This window comes from Engystomops pustulosus, chromosome 3, assembly GCF_040894005.1.
Source record: "Engystomops pustulosus chromosome 3, aEngPut4.maternal, whole genome shotgun sequence".
Classification (NCBI taxonomy): domain Eukaryota; kingdom Metazoa; phylum Chordata; class Amphibia; order Anura; family Leptodactylidae; genus Engystomops; species Engystomops pustulosus.
The window spans coordinates 92,309,406-92,329,855 of NC_092413.1; the positions used below are offsets into that span (position 1 = coordinate 92,309,406).

General features: G+C 43.6%; 1 protein-coding gene and 1 long non-coding RNA gene across 2 annotated transcripts in view; one reads left to right on the forward strand and one right to left on the reverse strand.

Annotated features, from left to right (window-relative positions):
- Nucleotides 1-20,450, reverse strand: part of LOC140121624 (uncharacterized) — a 60,789-nt gene that overhangs the window by 21,910 nt on the left and 18,429 nt on the right. The window lies entirely within an intron of this gene.
- The window catches only part of IL22RA2 (interleukin 22 receptor subunit alpha 2), a 41,890-nt gene continuing 31,727 nt past the window's right edge, over nt 10,288-20,450 (forward strand). The window contains exon 1 of the mRNA XM_072141438.1: nt 10,288-10,601. Within this exon, the coding sequence (XP_071997539.1) occupies nt 10,562-10,601 (40 nt within the window). The 5' untranslated portion in view covers nt 10,288-10,561. The remainder of the gene's footprint in view (nt 10,602-20,450) is intronic.

Consider the following 20,450-nt stretch of genomic DNA (forward strand, 5'->3'; position numbering starts at 1 on the left):
TATATGGTCAATAATATATCATGTTGGACAATGCAATAGTATGAGGTTTGGGATCACTAAATGCATTGTATTGTTATTGATGCTGTATGATTTGGGTATCATAATGTTAAAATAGTGTATCCATTCAGCAGTGATACCCACTAGAGGTATATAAGGGGCATAGATTTATGGTTACTCATAGAAGATAGTAAGATATATAATGTTTGGCATGTATGGTCTGAATGACCCAATCTATAAAGTAATATAGGAGTCCAGCAGTAGTGGAAAGGAAACCTCTTATATAAAACAGGCATATGGGACATAGTCATTTAAACCTCTTGGTTTCACTGTGCCCAAAGTGAAAATCCATCGGGATTCTCTTTGACACACCAATTTATCATAGTCGCCGCCTGTAGTTGGAGGGTTTACAGTTTCTACACCCTGGAAACTGATCACTTCTGGGCGTCCTTGGTGATGTTCCCAAACATGTCTCGCAATCGGGGTGTCTTGTTTGTTAATGATATCTCTGATGTGTTCTCCTATCCTCGTTCGCAACTCACGGATTGTTTTCCCGACATATTGGATGGAGCAACTGCAGGTAAGTAAGTAAATCACTCCCGTGCTTCTGCAGGAGATGAACTTCTTGATGGAGAATGTTTTATCTGTGTTAGAACTGGAGAAACTGGATCCTTCTCGGATGTATTTACAGTTCTGACATCTTTTGCATTTAAAGGTACCTAGAGGGGGTTTGGGAAACCAGGTCGATTTTGTGATTGGCATCAGGTGACTATGTACCAGGTTGTCACCTAAATTTCTGCCTCTACGGAAAGTGATTTGTGGTACATCACCTATTGAATTACCGATGTCTGGGTCTCGTTGAAGGATACCCCAGAACATTTGAAGGGTTTGTCGGATCATCTTGTGTCCTGCATCATAGGTCCCTATTATTCGGGTCTGAGGTTCTGTAGTGTTTTTTGGGCGAGGATTTAGGAGGTAATTTCTCTTTGTGCCAAGTGCATGTTGGTAAGCATTCCGTAATACCCAATCAGGGTATCCCCGTTGGCGGAATCGCCGATGTAAATCATTTGAGGAAGAGATGAAATCTGGAAGGAGTGTGTTATTCCTTCTAGTTCTCAAAAACTGCCCTTTTGGTATGCCTTTTAACAGCGATTTGGGATGGTGGCTCTGCCACTGTAGCAAATTGTTTGTCGCTGTCGGTTTCCTGTACATATGGGTAGTTAATAGGCCTGCGTCTGATTTCTTGATAATCAGGTCCAAGAAGGTGATCTGATGTTTTTGAAATTCTGATGTGAAATAGAGCCCTATTTCATTAATATTCAGACAGGCCACAAAGTCTTTGTACTCATCTGCAGTGCCTTTCCACAGAATAAGCACGTCGTCTATAAATCGTAGCCAAAGTGTTATGTTGTGGGTCCACTTGTCCATGTGTTCACTGAACACTACCTCCTTCTCCCACCAGCCCAGGAAGAGATTTGCATATGTGGGAGCCAGGCCCGGCTCCAGCACCCGGCATACCTGGGCAAGTGCCGGGGCCCAGAGAGCTGCCGGGGGCCCACACACACTGTGCACATCTTCACTTCCTGTTTTGACTGAGGAAGTGTCCTGTGCCCTGCACTGTTCCTCCCTCACTCGGACAAGGCACAGGAGAGTTAGAGGCTGCTGAGCAGCCTGTGAGATACAGCACATAATAGGTTAACCCACACTTCCCCCATCTCTTCTTCACACGGAGCTGCAGTATAGCAGAGATCTGGCAGCTTAGAGATCGGGACGAAGAGATGGAGGAGGAGGAGGAAGAGAAGCCTGAAGACTCCTCTGTGTGATGCCAGGGCTGCTGCAGACACCATAGGCATACCTCCCAACCGTCCCGCTTTCAGCGTGACAGTCCCGTTTTATGGGCTCTGTCACGCTGCCACGGAAGGGGGAGAGAATGTCCCGGGCCCCGCCCACTTTTTCCGCTTTGTCCCGCCTCCTCCAGCCCCCGTAGTTTAGAGCTGCAGAGCAGCCAAGGCATGGGGGCCGGGAGGAGGCGGGACCAGCCCCTGCTCCCTCCTCACATGATGTCTGCACCAATCATGTGAGGAGCAAGCTCCGCCCCCGGCTGGCCACGCCCCCTCCGCGCGTCCAGTGGAGAAGAATGACAGAAGGTAAGAGACTGAGGGGACAGGGGGGCCACATTGAGAGGAGCCAGGAGGAGGATGGAGGCCACAGAAAGGACAGGGGGGCTGGGGCACAGGAGGAGGACAGGGGGGGGGGGGCTGGAGGCTACTGGAGGAGGAAAGGGGGGCTGGGGCACAGTAAGAGGACAGGTGGGTGCTGGAGGCTACAGCAGGACAGGGGAAGCTGGAGGCTACAAGGGGGAGCTGGAGGCTAATGGAGGAGGAAAGAGGGTCTGGGGCACAGGAAGAGGACAGGGGGGTGCTGGAGACTACTGGAGGAGGACAGGGGGTGCTGGAAGCTACAGGAGGACAGGGGGGGCTGGACGCTACAGGAGGACAGGGGGGGCTGGACGCTACAGGAGGACAGTGGGGGCTGGAGGTTACAGGAGCAGGACAGGGGGGGCTGGAGGTTACAGGAGGACAGGAGGAGGGTGCTGGTGGGCATGAGGAGGCTCGTGGGGGGACAGGAGGAGGCTGCTGGGGGACAGGAGGAGGCTGCGGGGGACAGGAGGAGGCTGCTGGGGGACAGGAGGAGGCTGCTGGGGGACAGGAGGAGGCTGCTGGGGGACAGGAGGAGGAGGCTGGGGGACAGGAGGAGGAGGCTGGGGACAGGAGGAGGATGCTGGGGGACAGGAGGAGGATGCTGGGGGACAGGAGGAGGAGGCTGGGGACAGGAGGAGGATGCTGGAGGACAGGTGGAGGCTGAGCACAGGAGGATGCTTGAGTAGGCTGGGGGACAGAAGAAGGCTGGAGGGCAGGAGGAGGAGGCTGCTGTGGGACAGGAGGAGGCTGCTGTGGGACAGGAGGAGGAGGCTGGGGGACAGGAGGAGGAGGCTGGGGGACAGGAGGAGGAGTCTGGTGGGCAGGAGGAGGCTCGTGGGGGACAGGAGGAGGCTCGTGGGGGACAGGAGGAGGCTCGTGGGGGACAGGAGGAGGCTGCTGGGGGACAGGAGGAGGCTGCTGGGGGACAGGAGGAGGATGCTGGGGGACAGGAGGAGGCTGCTGGGGGACAGGAGGAGGATGCTGGGGGACAGGAGGAGGCTGCTGGGGGACAGGAGGAGGATGCTGGGGGACAGGAGGAGGAGGCTGGGGGACAGGAGGAGGATGCTGGAGGACAGGTGGAGGCTGAGGACAGGAGGATGCTTGAGTAGGCTGGGGGACAGAAGGAGGCTAAAGGGCAGGAGGAGGAGGCTGCTGTGGGACAGGAGGAGGAGGCTGTGGGACAGGAGGAGGAGGCTGAAGGACAGGAGGATGCTTGAGGGGGAGGTCGGACAGGAGGATTCTGGAGGGGACTGGAGGACAGGTGGAGGATGCTGAAGGAGGAGGACAGGGGGGGCTGGAGGCTACAGGGGGGCTGGAGGCTACAGGAGGACAGGGAGGGCTGGGGCACAGGAGCAGGACAGGGGGGGCTGGAAGCTACAGGAGGACAGGAGGAGGCTGCAAGGGGACAGGAGGAGGCTGCTGGTGGGCAGGAGGAGGCTGCTGGTGGGCAGGAGGAGGCTGCAGAGGGACAGGAGGAGGCTGCAGAGGGACAGGAGGAGGCTGCAGGGGGACAGGAGGAGGCTGCTGGGGAACAGGAGGAGGCTGCTGCGGGACAGGAGGAGGAGGCTGGAGGACAGGAGGAGGAGGCTGGAGGACAGGAGGAGGAGGCTGGGGACAGGAGGAGGCTGAGGACAGGAGGATGCTTGAGTAGGCTGGGGGACAGAAGGAGGCTAATGGGCAGGAGGAGGAGGCTGGGGGACAGGTGGAGGCTGCTGCGGGACAGGAGGAGGAGGAGGCTGGGGGACAGGAGGAGGAGGCTGCAGGACAGGAGGATGCTTGAGGGGGAGGTCGGAGGACAGGAGGATTCTAGAGGGGACTGTGGGACTGGAGGACAGGTGGAGGATGCTGGAGGAGGAGGCTGGAGGACAAGAGGCTACAGGAGGAGGCTGGAGGACAGGGGGCTACGGGAGGAGGCTGGAGGACAGGGGGCTACAGGAGGAGGCTGGAGGACAGGGGGCTACAGGAGGAGGCTGGAGGACAGGAGGCTACAGGAGGAGGCTGGAGGACAGGAGGCTACAGGAGGAGGCTGGAAGACAGGAGGCTACAGGAGGAGGCTGGAGGACTGGAGGCTACAGGAGGAGGACTGGAGGCTACAGGAGGAGGCTGTAGGACAGGAGGCTACATTATGAGGAGGATAGAAAACAGGGACCACACCATGTGAGGAGGGGTGGGGGTACAGATAATATTATGTGTAAGTTTGGGGAGATAAATAAAAGTGGAAAACAAAATGTCAAGGGAGGATAAAATTAAAGATGGGTTTTATATGTTGCAGATTTGCTTTATGGGATATTATACGGGTCCATGGGGGTGGGGGGTGGCCAAAGTAAGGGGCACTTTACTATGTGGGGACCGTCAAGGTTGATATTATACTATGCTTGTGGGTGGGTCAATGGGCGTGGTTTAGAAAAAGGGGGAGGGGCTTTTGTCCCTCTTTCTCTTGTCCAAAAGTTGGGAGGTATGCCATAGGGTGTAATGGTATGTCACATGTATGGCTGTGTATGACTGATCCATATGGTGAGTGTATGGTATGTGTGATGATGTGTTTGCCTCCATGCTTGTCTGTATGTATCTGTCTGTATGTAGCTATACTTGCTGCATGTGTGACTGCCTGTATATGTCTTGCTGCATGTGTGACTGCCTGTATATGTCTTGCTGCATGTGTGACTGCCTGTATATGTCTTGCTGCATGTGTGACTGCCTGTATATGTCTTGCTGCATGTGTGACTGCCTGTATATGTCTTGCTGCATGTGTGACTGCCTGTATATGTCTTGCTGCATGTGTGACTGCCTGTATATGTCTTGCTGCATGTGTGACTGCCTCTATATGTCTTGCTGCATGTGTGACTGCCTCTATATGTCTTGCTGCATGTGTGACTGCCTCTATATGTCTTGCTGCATGTGTGACTGCCTGTTGGTTTGTATGTACATGAGTAGGAGAGAGGCTTCTGTTTCAGCAGTGATGTGTATTAGGAGGTTCTGCAGCAGCTGAACTGTTATTGTGATGTATTGAAGCAGCTGAAGTGTGTATTATGATGTTAGGCAGCAGCAGTGATCTGTATTATGAGGTTCCGCAGCAGCTGAGGGGTGTATTATGAGGTTCCGCAGCAGCTGAGGGGTGTATTATGAGGTTCCGCAGCAGATGAGGGGTGTATTATGAGGTTCCGCAGCACCTGAGGGGTGTATTATGAGGTTCCGCAGCAGCTGAGTAGAAGCTTCAGTTTTATTACTTGGCAGAGGGGCACAAAGTTTTAGGCTTGTCCTGTTGGTTGACCTCAAAACTGCCCTGACCGTGATACGGCTGTTTGGGATGATAAATTAGGGAATATTTTAGGGAACAGGAGACTTTTAGTTTCTGAATTTTAAATGCTGCCACGTGAGTTCACTGCAAAGGGGCCCCCTGAGGTTCTGTCGCCCAGGGGCCTACTGAAACCTGGAGCCGGCCCTGGTGGGAGCACATGGGCTCCCCATTGCAACCCCCCTGAGCTGGTGGAAGTATCTGCCATCAAACACAAATGTATTATGCTCCAAGACAAATCGGAGAAGTTCTAATGTAAATGTATTGTGTTTTTGACATTGGATGTCCCTGGTGTTAAGGAAGGACTCAACTGCGTGATATCGCTTTTCATGTGGGATTGAGCTATATAAAGCTTCCACATCGAGGCTGGCCAAGTTTACATCAGGGTCCAGCTGCAGGACTTCAAGACGTCGCAGTACATCCATAGTGTCTTTGATATAGGAGGACAGCGTAGCTACGAAGGGACGTAGAATGTAATCAACATACATGCTAATGTTTTGAGTGACGCTATTAATGCCGCTTACAATATGTCTATCTTTTAATGAATTTAGACCTTTGTGTATTTTTGGAGTGCTGTAAAAAGTGGCAGTGGTGGGATGTGGTGGGAGTAGAAACTGATACTCTGTTTTACTAATCAGTTTGTCTCTGAGCGCATCTTTAAGTATCCCTTCCAGTTTGTTCAAAAGAGACATTTTAGGGTTTGAGGGTAGGATCTTATAACACGATTTATCATTTAGAATTTTCTTGTTTATCAGAGTGTACTGTTCCCTATCCATAATAACCAGATTGCCGCCTTTATCTGAAGGCTTTATTATTATGGACTCGTCCTTCTCAAGGTTTTTAAGAGCCCACCATTCATCGCGCGAGAGATTATGACATCGATCTTGGTTGGTGTACTGTTTTTGCAGATGGTCAGTAACTACCTGCAAAAAGGTATCGATCAGAGTATTATCATTTAGAGGGGGAAATTTTTTTGATTTAGGTCTAAAGTTAGTGAAGGGACCTTCTCCCAATTGTCTATCGCCTTCCTCCTGAAGACTGTCTAATACCCTCAGACAGTCAAGGTCACTGGGTTCTAGACCTAGTTCTTGGCATTGGCGTCTGTCATGTTGTAGAAAGAATTTTTTCATTTTAACTTTCTACAAAAAAGATTTAGGTCTTTCACCCAGGTAAATAGATCAAATGACGGTGTAGGTACAAATGACAGACCTCTTGTGAGCACCGTATGTTCAACTGCTGTAAGAGTTCTTGTCGACAAATTGATAATCTGCATCTTGTCACTTTGGGATGCCATTGGTCCTGTCAATTTTCCTTCCGCCCCCGAAGTTGGTATTCCAGGGGTGGTGGATCCTGGGATAAACCCCCCCTTGTTGCTCTTTGAGAGCTACTGCCAGTACCTCTAGTTCCTCTCCCCCTGCCTCGTTTCGAGGTACCTCCACGTCTACCTCTAGAGGTACCTCTACCTGAGGTATCACTATCAGAGTTATCGTTTTCAGACGAGGTAATCTCTATCTCTGATTCTGGGGCTCTATTGTCTCCCTTGGGGTTCAGATCCAGAATGTTTCCTTCCTTGAAATCAATAGTGTCTCTGCAGAATTGAAAGTGTTTCCTTTCTTTGATTTGTGCAGTAAAACATTTAATCGTATTCTGCAATATTTGTTCCTAACGTTCGAATTCAGGATTATTTGAGAATTTTTTTGCGTTTTCAATGCTAATTTTTAATTGTGTATCTGTAGACGCTAGTTTGATCTTTTCTTCCTCCAATAGGAGATTCATAAAGCGGAGGGAGGAATACTTAATGGAGCTGACTGGCTGTATACATAAGGGGGCTGGCTGTATAGTAAAGGGGGCCGGCTGGCTGTATTCTAAAGGGGGCTGCCTGGTTTTGTACTAAAGGGGGCTGGGTGCCTGTATGCTAAAGTGGAGGGCTGCCTGTATACTAAAGGGGGCTGGCTGGATGTATGCTCCACTGGGCTGGCTATATACTACAGGGGGCTGGCTGGCTATATACTATAGGGGGCTGTCTAGCTATACACTACTGGGGGCTGGCTGGCTATATACTGGGAGGCTGTGACCAATGCATTTCCCACCCTCAGCTTATACTCAAGTCAATAAGTTTTCCCAGTTTTTGGTGGTAAAATTAGGGGCCTCGACTTATACTCGGGAACGCTTATACTCGAGTATATACAGTAACTTGCAGGTATCTGAAAGTGTCTTCTAGTTTTCAGTGTTCAGATCAAGTGTTACAATTATTTCATTTACATTTTTATTCTGTGCTTTAGACTATATACAATTTATCAAATAAACTTAAAATACTGCTATTTTACTCATGTTAGGATATTCACTTGGGATTCGGTAATAAATGCAGCATGTTATTTTTGTGCTTTATATGCTTACGGATTTTCCCAACTTGTTTTTTTATAACATAAAAGCCTGATATATCATAAATACATAATAAATACATCTATGTGACCCAGGCCGATTTTGAGAACAGGCAGCAGGAGAGTTTCTTAGAGGATAATGACAGTACAAAGTATGTTATTGTGCTGTGAGTTATGTAAATTCACAATGTAATAAATGTTTCCATGTGTGCATTTGCATAAATTCCTTCTGCATTGGAGACAATGAGCTGTGTGTTATTAAATGAGCCAGGTGTTAGTTTTCTTAAAATATATAAACCACCTATTTATTAGCCTATTCTTCGGTATAATGATAACATACCTTACATACATGCCATTGACTCCTCCTGCTTTTTTTTCTCCCCAACTTGCAAGCCAAAACTTTTATTTTTCTACTCACAAAGGTGTACCAGGGGAGAAAATGTACCTCCTACTAGAACACACAGAACATTGTGATATCTCCATAAAGACTATTTTTTTCGGGCCAAGTTTTAATGATGACATAATTTTTCCACTTTTTATTTAGTGTTTTACCAGAAAAACGTAATTCTTGAATTTTTAATGCAGTACCTAATGTGTGTATTTTTTTTGAATGGGGCAAAGGGTGTGATTTAAATTTTAATGTTGAGAAAATTTATTTTTACATTTTTTAAGCCTTCCAGAGTATAGTAATTAGGTTGCTTATACCATAGACTGCAGTACAACCAATCCGTTTGAACACTAAATTAGTGTTAGTGGTTTAACCACAAGGTGATATTTGTATCTTTATAATTTATACACTGTATTCATCATGTCACATGAGGCAATGCAGTGTTGTAACAATGTTACTCTATACTGATTTTTGAAAGATGGATCAAAGCTGGTAATTTTCATGTTCTAAGCCATGTACTTCACTTCACCCATAACACAACCCCCTAGTGTGCCCACACAGTATAATAGCTGAAATTAGATGCCGCAGCTTTGTACAGTGACCCCAAAGTACTAGAATGCCCCTTCCTGTGACACAACATCCTGTGTAATTCACTCTTCCTACATCTTACACACTTCTTACCCCCCTTAAAATGCTTTCAGTCTGTGTCCACCAGACTGTCTGACCCCCACTAATGTGACCCACCAACACATTATACCCTTCCTGACGCCTTTTGCCTCTTTGCCTATAATATCCTACTTCTTACCTATTTTGTCTTTTTTGTGTCTTTTATTTTTTATTAATGTATTTTACTGCTTAGCCTTGCCATCTGATGTCTGAGCTTTATACCTGATTTAGTGTTTATATAATCCATTTTGTATCTGTCTGGATCAGAGGTAGTGGATCCTCTGTACCACCATGGACGATGATATAAGCCAACACCTGGGACCGGAGTCTAAGTGATACCTGGTTTTCACCAAAGCCCGCCGCAAATCCGGTTGGACTAGTTGCGGCGTGGTACCACCAGGCGTGGTCGGGGACAGGCAGGAGGACGAGACAGGCAGCACAGGATCTGAGTCGGGGGTGTAGGTCAGGACAGGCAGCACGGGATCAGAGTTAATAACGGAACCGGGGTCACAACGGGAATTTGGAAACACAGCAAGTCGCATGAAATAGCTTTCCCAGAGAAACTAGGTACAAAGATCTGGCAGGGAATGCCGGGAGAGGCCGGCTTTTATCAATTTCCTGGGAATGGCCAACACCAATCAGTGGTGGCCTGGACCTTTAAATCTTTGAGTGCCAGCGCACACTTGCCCTAGGAGACGGGGATATGCGCGTCGGGCTGCCAGAGCAGGAACGCGGATAGGTAAGGCATGGAGGGAAGCCAGGGACCGCGGCAAGGGGCACCAGTGACAGTATCCTTAAAAGCTTGTAAGCCAATAAAGACGTGTTAAATATATAATAGGGGAGATTCATGAAATTGTTAGACCATTGCACCATTGTCATATTCTGCACCAGATAAATCATGATTAAAATGATCCATATATATGGATACATAATTGCCAGGTTACAACACTTTTAAGGACAAATCGGAAAAACTGATGTGAATGCAGTTAAATTAAATGTGGCCTAAGCGATTTTAGGTGCAAATCACTCCAGAATTCTGACAAAGACAGATCAATACATCTCCCCAAATCTCCCTCTTCTTTAGCCCTGCACTTATAATTCCATACTTTTACTAACCCTCACTAATACCCCTACTTAAAATTCCCCCCTTTCTGAAACCCTCCTAACTTATCATGCCCCATCTTTCCTTTTTTTGCTGAAAATTAAAAATAATGAATTCTAATAATATTACGGCTTATCACTTCCCATGGCTCAACCACGCCAGTTCGGCTGTATTCACTGGGTGCATAATGACATCACAATGGTTAATATGGGTTTATGGTCAGGAATAGACAGGATTCACCACTTTGCTAAGAACACCTGCAATGGCCACTTGAACAAGTATATATATGAATGAAACCATTGGGCAGTGAAATAAAAAGAAACCTAGTGTGATAAATCATGATTTTGTATACAATGAAGGAACAACTGGGCATATGTGTGAGTTGATATTATAGTAATAGAGGGATGTCCTGCCCACTTACATGATACCTGTTGTTAAAATGGAGAAGTTACTGTATTTTCCTAAGCTAACGGAGAGAGAAGTCAAATTGTCATGCAAAGCACCTGAGAGACACATTCAGCAATCAGCAAAATGGTTCTCCTCCTGAAACTGTGCTTATGGAGCTGCTGCCGTAAGTGACATGTTTATTTTTTATCAATTTATTATGTTGCCTTGTATCCTGTAATAAAATATGTTGGTCCCCTACCTCTGTAGCAATACTATAATGTGCAACTACTACTAATGTTTTTTTACTCTATACCTCTGTACAGTCAAACATAACTTTAGTGCAGTCCATTCATTGCAGAACTGAAGCCAAAAATCTAGTAAATTTGTAACTTTTTCAATTATAATGATTATCAGTAACCTACTATTGGTTTAAGGCGCTTGTTTTTATCAGTTTTAGTATCACAAGTAATTGTTTTAAAATTTAGATTAAACAATCATTGTTATTTAGACCCAGCGCTGAATGGCACAACATTGTAGAATCCACTCCCAGTCTAAATTACAGACCACAATACGGCCGCAATATCCTGCCAGAATCCTGCTATGGCTTTAACTCCATGAATAGAATCTCAAAGCTGAATTTCACAGCACATCAGTGAAATTCCCCCAGTGCTTAAAGAGAACCTGGCACCAGGTTTTACCCTACTAAACTACTAGTCCCTTAGGTAGTGGATGAAATGTCCTTTCTAAATTTCTTATTTTATGTGCAATTTCACCAGTTTACCTTTTAAAACAATCTCCTCAAAGTCTGGCAAACATGACTCTTTTCATTGCTTCAGTGCCGTGATTTACAGGGGTAGTGTCACACAAGGTTCTCATTTTTCAGATCCCATCATGTGGTTCTCTGAGCTACAGAACTGGAGATACAGGCAGTTTCAAAATAGGCAGTAAGTGGATCTTTATCAGCAGCTCGCATTTCCAACTACAAGCATATTTTGATTTGAAAGATGAGATTCTTATATTTAATATGATGCAAAGGTGCATGTTTTGGGTACTACAGAACGAAGTAACAGAACTGAAGTAACACTACCACTGCAACCACTAAAACTGACTCATCTCATGTGAAAATAAGTTGAGAATAGTCATATCTGCTTCACTTTGGGGGGGATTATTTATTGGTAAATGGGTGAGATTTCACAAAAAGAGGTTTCATACTGTACTCAAGGGGGCTACTAGTTTAGTGGGGATAAACCTATTGACAGGTTATCTTTTAAATTCCAGCTACAACAATTAAATAAAAATTAATTTTACACAGTCCTGCTGCTTCTAACAACATACAAAAGGTATAGTTTCACACAAGGCTGCTACCTAACAACTTTATGTGGTCAAACTGATGATAGACTAAAACCATTAATGGATTAAAAGAAAATGTTGAAGAAGTAATTGTGCCATTAATTATCTGTGTGGCCCACCTACTGCTCCTCTCAGCTAGGAAAGTTTTAGTGTATGAGGTTTGAAATGTATAAAAAAATGTGGAATTCTTGCCTACTGTGCCAGTGCATAACTGCTTGTTGTTGTATCACTTCTACTTCTACTTCCTAAAAAGTAAGAAATTGTACACTCATTTAACTGTGTATAGTACACAAACATTGGGGGAGATTCATTATGCCTTCTTTGCCAGTTTCCTGGTGAACGCCAGGACCACTGGATTTACTATAGTCTAAAAATGATAGCAAAGAACACTGCCAGTTCAGACCTGGTCTTAGCCTCTTAGTAGATTGGGGCGCCGGAGTGCCAGAAGGAGGAATTTTAAGACTGACTTTAAAAAAAACAGTCTTAATGAATTCCCCCATTGTGTGAACCTAGCCTTACAGATAGCTATGGATATGTCACGAGAGATACTCTACTGGGGATTAAACTCACTACAAAACATTTATACGTATCAATTAATGATGAGCAGGTAGGAACCTCCAAATTCAGATCTGTTCCGAATTTGCTGGACCCTCAAAGCCGAACAGGTGCTTCTTTTTGTGCTTAGGGTTCATGTTTGCAGAAAAAAAGTTAGTTCACTTCTGAACACCTAGTTAAAGGGTTTGAACCTACAGCCACACGTATTTCCTCTGTGGGCATGGCTGTGATTGGTCAGATGGGACATGTGACAGAGCAACAAAGAGGTTGATTGGTTCATAGGATGAAGGACTTTTCAGATACCAACAATTGCTCTTTTAAGGGCACTTTGGTAGGGAGAGGAGGCTGTGTTAGGGACAGGTAGAAATCTAAAATAATGGCAGTCTTAGTATACTTTTAAGTTCCAGCGTTTGTATCCCTTTCTGTGCTGATGTTTCAGTTACTTTTTTTTGTTTTATCATAAAATTTAAATAAAAAATACTAAAAACTGAAAAAAATACAAAAAATATACAGTATGTACTCGTGTTACCACCAAAAACTGGGAAAACCTATTGACTCAAATATAAGCCAAGGGTGGGAATGCATTAGTCAAAACCTTCCATTACATAGACAGCCAACCCCAGTAGTATATGGCCAGCCCCCTGTAGTATATATCCATCTAGTCCCAGTAGTATATAGCCAGCCAGCCGCCTTAAGTATACAGCCAGCCCCCTTAAGTATACAGTCAGCCTCCTTAAGTATACAGCCAGCCCGCAGTTTGCCAAGCACATTAAAAAAAATAAACTTACATACTTACCATCCGGCTGTCTCCGATGCTCTGAGCTGCTCCCTGATGCTCCCGTCCATGGGGCTCAACTTCTTTCTTCTCTCTGCTGTAACAGCCGACATAGGCGTGGCCGTGGGCTCTGCCGGCTGGTGCATTATGACGTAATAAGCAGCGACATAGTATGTGCTGGCTGTTACAGCCGAGCCAGAGAGAAGACAGAAGAGAAGCCGCGTCAAGCATCGGGAAGCCGCGCCGAGGTGAAAAAAAATTCTGGGGTCTCCTTCTTAATATGGGACTTGTTAGAAAGCCTAGCATCCGGTCATATTGGCCCAGTGACATTTTATACAACACTCCGATGTACAGGGCTGTAATGACAAGACCATGTTTTGAGGCTCTGTTAAAGTTTTTGCATTAAAGTGATAATAATCAGTGTCCTGCCGCTGTTGACCATGCCCAAGACCAATTATATAAAATTATGCCAGAAGTGACTCATTTTTAATAAATGACATTTATGGAGGCTTACACCCCACAAAAAATATAGCCATTGACAAGTCACTTTTGCCAAGCAAAAGACCTAGATACAAAGTTTACAAACTCTGTGAAAGTGAAAGCGGATACACCTACAAATTCCATATCTATGAGGGAAAGGGCTAACCACAACTGGTAAAATTGTGTGGGATCTTTTATTCCCCCTGTTAGGTAAAGGCTATCACCTTTACATAGATAATTTCCATACAAGTGTCCCGTTCTTTCATTGCCTCTTTGAAAAAGAAACAGTGGCCTGTGGAATAATGAGGAATCAAAGAGGCCTCCCAAAAAATCTATTACAAATTGATATTATACCTAAAATTTAAAACCAGATTTCATTTCATTATACCCCTAGATGAATACCGCAGAAAAAAGTGTTCTTCACCACAATATATTTTGTCTGGATTTAATTTTACTAGCCCCAAAAACTTTCATTATATCCCTAAATGAAAAATTTCTGCTCTCTGGGTGTCGTTTTCGTGTTACATTATTCTGCTAGCTCAAATCTTTTATAAGTGTGTAATAGGGCCTTACATGGTCACCAATGCTATATCCTGGAAGCCTTGAAGGGTGTAGTTTCCAAAATGGGGTCATTGTTTGGTGGCTTACACTGTCCTGATACATTATGGGGCAGATTTATCAAGTGTCTGAAAATCTGAATATTTCCAGTTGCCCATGGCAACCAATCACAGACCCCCTTTTAAATATTCATGAGCACTGGTAAAATGAAAGCTGAGCTGTGATTGGTTTCCATGGGCAACTGGAAATATTCTGACTTTCAGACACTTAATAAATCTGCCCCTATGAGTCCACCAAATGCATCATGGGAACTAAAATGATTCTAGCAAAATCTCCTCTTCCAAAAGCTTACTGGCGCTCCATCCTTTTTGTTCCCTGCCAAGCTGCTTATATCCAGTGGTAGGATATTTCTGCACTAGGGAGAAATTATGTAAAATGTAATGGTGACTAGTTTTTCACAAAACCCCTTGTGCTAATAAAAAAAGTGGGCTAAATAAATGTTTTATTTTTTCATGATCCAACTCTGTAAAACAGTTGTCAAAATGCCCACTAGAGCTATATAAAAATATTCAAGGGGGGAACTTTCCAATATGTGGTCACTTATATATTGCTCTCCTAGTATAGTGGCTGTTAAATTGTGATATGGAACCTGAAAATGTTTCCATACAAATGTAAGCGAACTTTCCATTCTGAGCCTTGCTGTGAGTCCTGCAATCTACACCCACGTGTGGGGTATTTCCATGCTCGGGAGGAATTGTGTAACAAATTGTGGTGTGTTTTTTTCTTCTTACAACCCATTGCTAATTTGTAAATTTTAGACCTAAACTATTATATTATTGAAAAAAAATATTTTTCAAAATTTTATTTCCTTATCATTTTAATTTCTGTGAAACACAGAGGGGGTAGAAAAGGTCACTATACCCCTTAATACAGTGGTTCTCAACCTTTCTAATGCTATGACCCCGCAATACAGTTCCTCATGCTGTGGTGACCCCAAACCATGCAACTCGCAGTAAAAACACAGTAAAATTTCAGCTCCGATGGCTTTAGGCGACCCCCGGTTTTGGTCGTTCGACCCCCGCTGGGGTCCCGACCCACAGGTTGAGAACCACTGCCTTAATACATTCCTTCAGGGGATCAGAAAATCTCAGATTTCAGGAGTTAAACTCCTTACACGCCGCTGTCAAGCATGACTGTAAGTGTGTCCCCCGTGGATTGGGCCACCTCCTGCCGCAGCCCTGGGGCTGCTGGCTCCTCTTTCCGCTGGGTTCTGCCTCCTGGCAGGACCCGGCTGTAAGTAACTGAGCATACGCAGCGTGCTCAGTTACTTACATTGTACACTGCAATAGGAATGTATTGCAGTGTAAAAGCTTGAACAAGCGAACGCAGGTCCGTATCAATCTGTACAATAAATCTAAAACAATACTGAACACAATGTTCTAAAAAGTGTTAAAAAAAAGTTATGTGCCCTTATATGATACAACTAAAAAGAACAACTCTTTTTTGCAAAAAATAAGCCCTCAACCAGATCTGTCAACAGAAAAATACAGAAGTTATGGCTCTGAAAAGTTGTCGATAGTAAAAACTATGCAATTTTCTCCAATATTGGTTTTGCTCAGTAAAATTGAGCAAAGATAAGAAAAACTATATAAATGAGGTATCACCGCAATCGTAGTGAACCAGAGAATAAAGATAAAATATTATTTTTATGTTATGGCGAGCAGGAAAAAAGGGCTAAAAATCCAAAATAAAAATGGAAAATTTTGTTTGTATTCCCCTTTAAATAGTAAATAAAATCTCATGAAAAATATATAGACCCACAAAATTAATCATCGTATCTCAGCTTTCATCCTTTCCCATGCTCCCATACAGCAGGTTACCACCACATAAAGGGTGTCAATACACTTGTGAGAAATTGGGCATCAAACTTTGCAGAGCATTTCATCATTTTGTTCATTATGAAAGTGTCATTTTTGGCCTAAATGAATGTATTTTCCAAAAAAGTCAAAAGTTTCTAAATCTCAGGTCCATATTGTTTTAACCCATGTGAAAAACTGAAAGGCTTAATAGAAGTTGTTTTACATACATAGAGGGGTGTAGTTTATATAGTGGGGTTAATTTATGGGGTTTTAATATTATTTGGGCTGGAAAGCTGAGTTGTCACTCAAAATGTGAATTTAGGCAATTTTCATGAAACTTTGAAAAATCGTACCTAAAGTTCTGAGCCTCATAGCATCCTAAAAAAAGGAGCAGACGGATAAAATATCATTCTAACATAAAGCAGACATACCGGAAATGCTAGTTATTTAGATTTTGGTGTAGTTTTACTTCCTGTCTGGAATGCAGAACCTTTCAAAATGTAAAAATTTAAGAATTTTTCAGAAATTTAGCAAAATTTAAATGAAATGTTGGGGCCTAAACTGACTTTTTCATTTTTACAGTCCTATGTTAAGAAATATTGTTAAACACCTGTAGGGTCAAACTGTTCACTATACCCCTTGAAATGGGGTCAATTTGTTTTTTTTTTTCACTGTTACAGTACGGCAGAAGCTATTCAAATATGACATGGCGCATGAAAATGATTTCATCGAAATTTACTCTCCAAAAGTCCTAAAGCATTGTTCTCTTTCCAACTCCTGTCATATGTCCCTACAGCTATTTATGACCACATATGGGGTATTGCCATTGCTTTTAAAAAATACATTTTGGGGGCTAAAATGAAATTTTCTTGAAAAATTTCATTCTTTTTCACATGTTAATAAATACAGTGAAACAACATTTGTAGTGTCGAAAGGTCCACTACACCCCTTGAGATATTCATTGAGGGGTGTAGTTTCCAAAATGGGTCATTTTGTCAGGGGTTTCTACTTTTCGGATGCCTCAGAAACTCTTCAAATGTAACATGGAATCTGACTGCTTTTTCATAAAATGCAGCCCCACCATGTACCCAAAAACCAGTTTATTCTACATATGGGAAATTTTCTTACTCAGGAGAAATCATATAGCAAAGTTTAGGGTGTCAAACCAGAAAAAGAAGAAGTCAAACCAGAAAAAGTTTTACTTCTAAACTTAACTTCTATTTTATTTGAATTCCTGTGAGACGCTTAAAAGGTTAACAGACCTCATTAAACCTATTTTGAGTAGTTAGAGAGGTGCAGTTTATAAATGAGATGAACTATGGTTTTCTTAAAATTGTATATGCCACTTTAGATATGAACTGATCCAAAAAACACTTGGTTTTGTAAATTTTTGGAAAATATTAGTTATATTTTGAAGCCTTCACACATCCTAAAAAAGTAAAAGAACACTGACAAAATGATGCAAACATAAATTAGACATATGATAATTGTTGTATATGACCTAGTTTGTGTGGTAAAATGATCTGAAAAGCTGAAAATTTCAAAATGTATGCCACGTTTTAGATTTATTAGCAAAAAGCACAACAATATTGGCAGATATATACCACAATATGTACATGATGTACAATATGCAACAAATAAACAATCTCAAAATCACCTAAATAAGTTGAAGTATTCCAATTTTAACCAGATAAACTGACACATGTCAGATTTTAAAGATGGGGTCTTGTCCTTGAGGCCAGAAGGGGTAAAGGGGCAGTCTTATTTATAGTTAGCACTTGCAGCAAATAGTTTGCAGTTTCAACAAAATCTTTAAAATAGCATTCTCAGTATAGTTTGCAGTTGCAGCAAAATCTTAAGGGACAGTCTCGGTATAGTTTGCAGTTCCCGCATAATCCATTGTTAAATTATCAGTCTTTATCTACACCTATTTGCGTCAGTGTTACATTACCAGTTTAAAAGTATTTGTGTCAGTGTTAACTTGCACTACCAGTCTTACAAGTACTTGCATCTGTGTTATCTTACACAATCACTCTAAGGCTACATTCACACTACAGTATGGGGGACGTATATACGGCCGACGTATATACGGCCGATATACGTCCCCCATACACTCCTATGGGCTCACGGCCCTGTACGGGAGCGGTACGGTGCAGCACACGTGCGGCACCGTACCGCTCCGTAGCCCGGGGAAAGATAGGACATGTCCTATCTTTCCCCGTATTACGGCGCCGTGCACCATTACTTTCTATGGAGAGGGGCGGGGGTGAGCTGCGCTCACCTCCTCCTCCTCTCCCCGCGCTGCCGTGTGCCCTCCGTGCTACGGTGCGGCGGGCTCACGGCAGTGTGAATTTAGCCTTAGACCTATTTTTGTCATACAGTACAGTATTTTAGCGCCATTGTTGTTATTTCACCTTTATCCTCAAAAGGTACTGCAGGTTTTTTTAACTGAAGAAGAATAGCATAGCATCCTCAATTTCACTAGTAGCACATGAGACAACAATTAGAGTACAAGGGCAAATTAGTGTAGGTACTACTATCAAAGTTCCTATCTAACTTTGAGAGCTCAGTGGCAGCACATGAAGGAGGAGGACATCGCCTATGCAACAAGAACACAAGCACCACCTCAGGAGAGAGAGTGAGTATGGCCACATTTCGGAACACCATGTTCATTTCTCCAAAACCTACACCACCTTCGGATAGTCCTAGGAGACAGACTGTGGCTTAGTGAAAGATTATGGCCCAGATTTATCTTTAGTGAGGCATACTATACTAAGTGCAGTGTGCCTCACTAATGTGCAGAGTGTGCCATACTATTGAAGACTTGTGCATTGTTTTCAATATTTTAGCGCATCCTGCACACGCCGATAGCACTTAATCTGAGTGTACCAGTTTTTTCTTGTGCACTCAGTTTAATGCGCCTGCCACAATTATGTCAGACTGTGCAAATCTGCACTGGAATGCCCCTCTAGGTGCGCAGTTTTGTGCCACGGCGGACACAGTGCAGCTGTAACACAAATCTGCAGCAAACACTACATAAATACACTACATAAATACATGTGCAAGCAGTCTGCACACACATGTTTATGTGCAAAGTGCCCCAGAAAACTAGTGCATCCAGTTTGATAAATCTATCCACACGACTTCTCATACTTAAGGATTGGTTCCCTGTTCAATTTTCGGGTGGGAAAATGGGGCACTATGGCCAGATCTGCCCGTCCTTGCGGCAATTGAATTTTAAACGCAGTGTTAGGAAGGGTGTGTGGTTTTTTCATTGCTTCTTTAATCCTTTATGTAAATTACTGGCTTTGGACATCCAGAGCTCTTTTAACCACTGTGACAATAACCTGCTAACACTCTACGATGTACTATTACAGCATTGATATCAGTAGTATGTCTTGGGCGCATAACCTACATTTAATGTCACCATTTCATCTGACATGTTGACAGCAGGATGAAACTTACACGACAGACCCTCCTACCGACGTCACCCAGCCAATTGGAGCAATCCTGACTCAGTGATCGCTGTGATTGGGCAGTCAAATCTAACTGACCAATCACAGCTTTGCACACTGTAAAAAGTTATTTTTAAGTACATTCCAAGTCTCCACCGGCACCATTGTACTTTTGGAATTGTTGGAGAGAGGAACATACCTTTTTCTGGGCCACTTTTTACTACTACTACTCCCATCATTATTTCCTGAACATCATGTGTATTTCCTGTGAATTCGCTGTGTGATCATCTTGCTTGATCACACTGATCATCTATTACTCCCATCATCAGCCCGTCCCTTCTGAACCCAACTGCACCTTTTAGTGCACTGTGCTAGAGCTATTTTATGCTGGCTGTACTTTTAACCCCTTATCACCAACACTAGTTTTCAGCTCAATGACCAGACTCGATTTTTTAAATCTGACATGTCTCACGATAATTGGTTATAACTTCGGAACGCTTTAACATATCCCGGTGATTTTGAGAATGTTTTCTCGTGACACATTGTACTTCATGTTAGTTATAAAATTTAAGTGATAAGTTTTGCGTTTCGTTCTGAAAAAAAAGTGAAAATTTGGCAAAAGTTTGTAAAAATTCTTCATTTTCCAAGTTTGAAATGTTCTGGTTTCCAGACAGGAAGTAAAACGCCCCAAAAAGCTTGATAAATGACATTTACAGAATATCTGCTTTATGTTGGGATGATATTTTATGCTTCCGGTCATTTTTCTAGGATGTTATGAGGTGCAGAACTTTAGGTGCGATTTTTCTTATTTTCATGAAAATTGCCAAAACTCACATTTTGAGGGACAACTCAGCTTTCAAGTGACTTTGAGAGGCCTAAATAATAGTAAAACCCCATAAATTACCCCACTATAGAAAGTTCACCCCTCAACGTATGTAAAACATCTTCTATTAAGTCTATTAACCCTTTAAGTGTTTCACATGGGTTAAAAAATATGGACT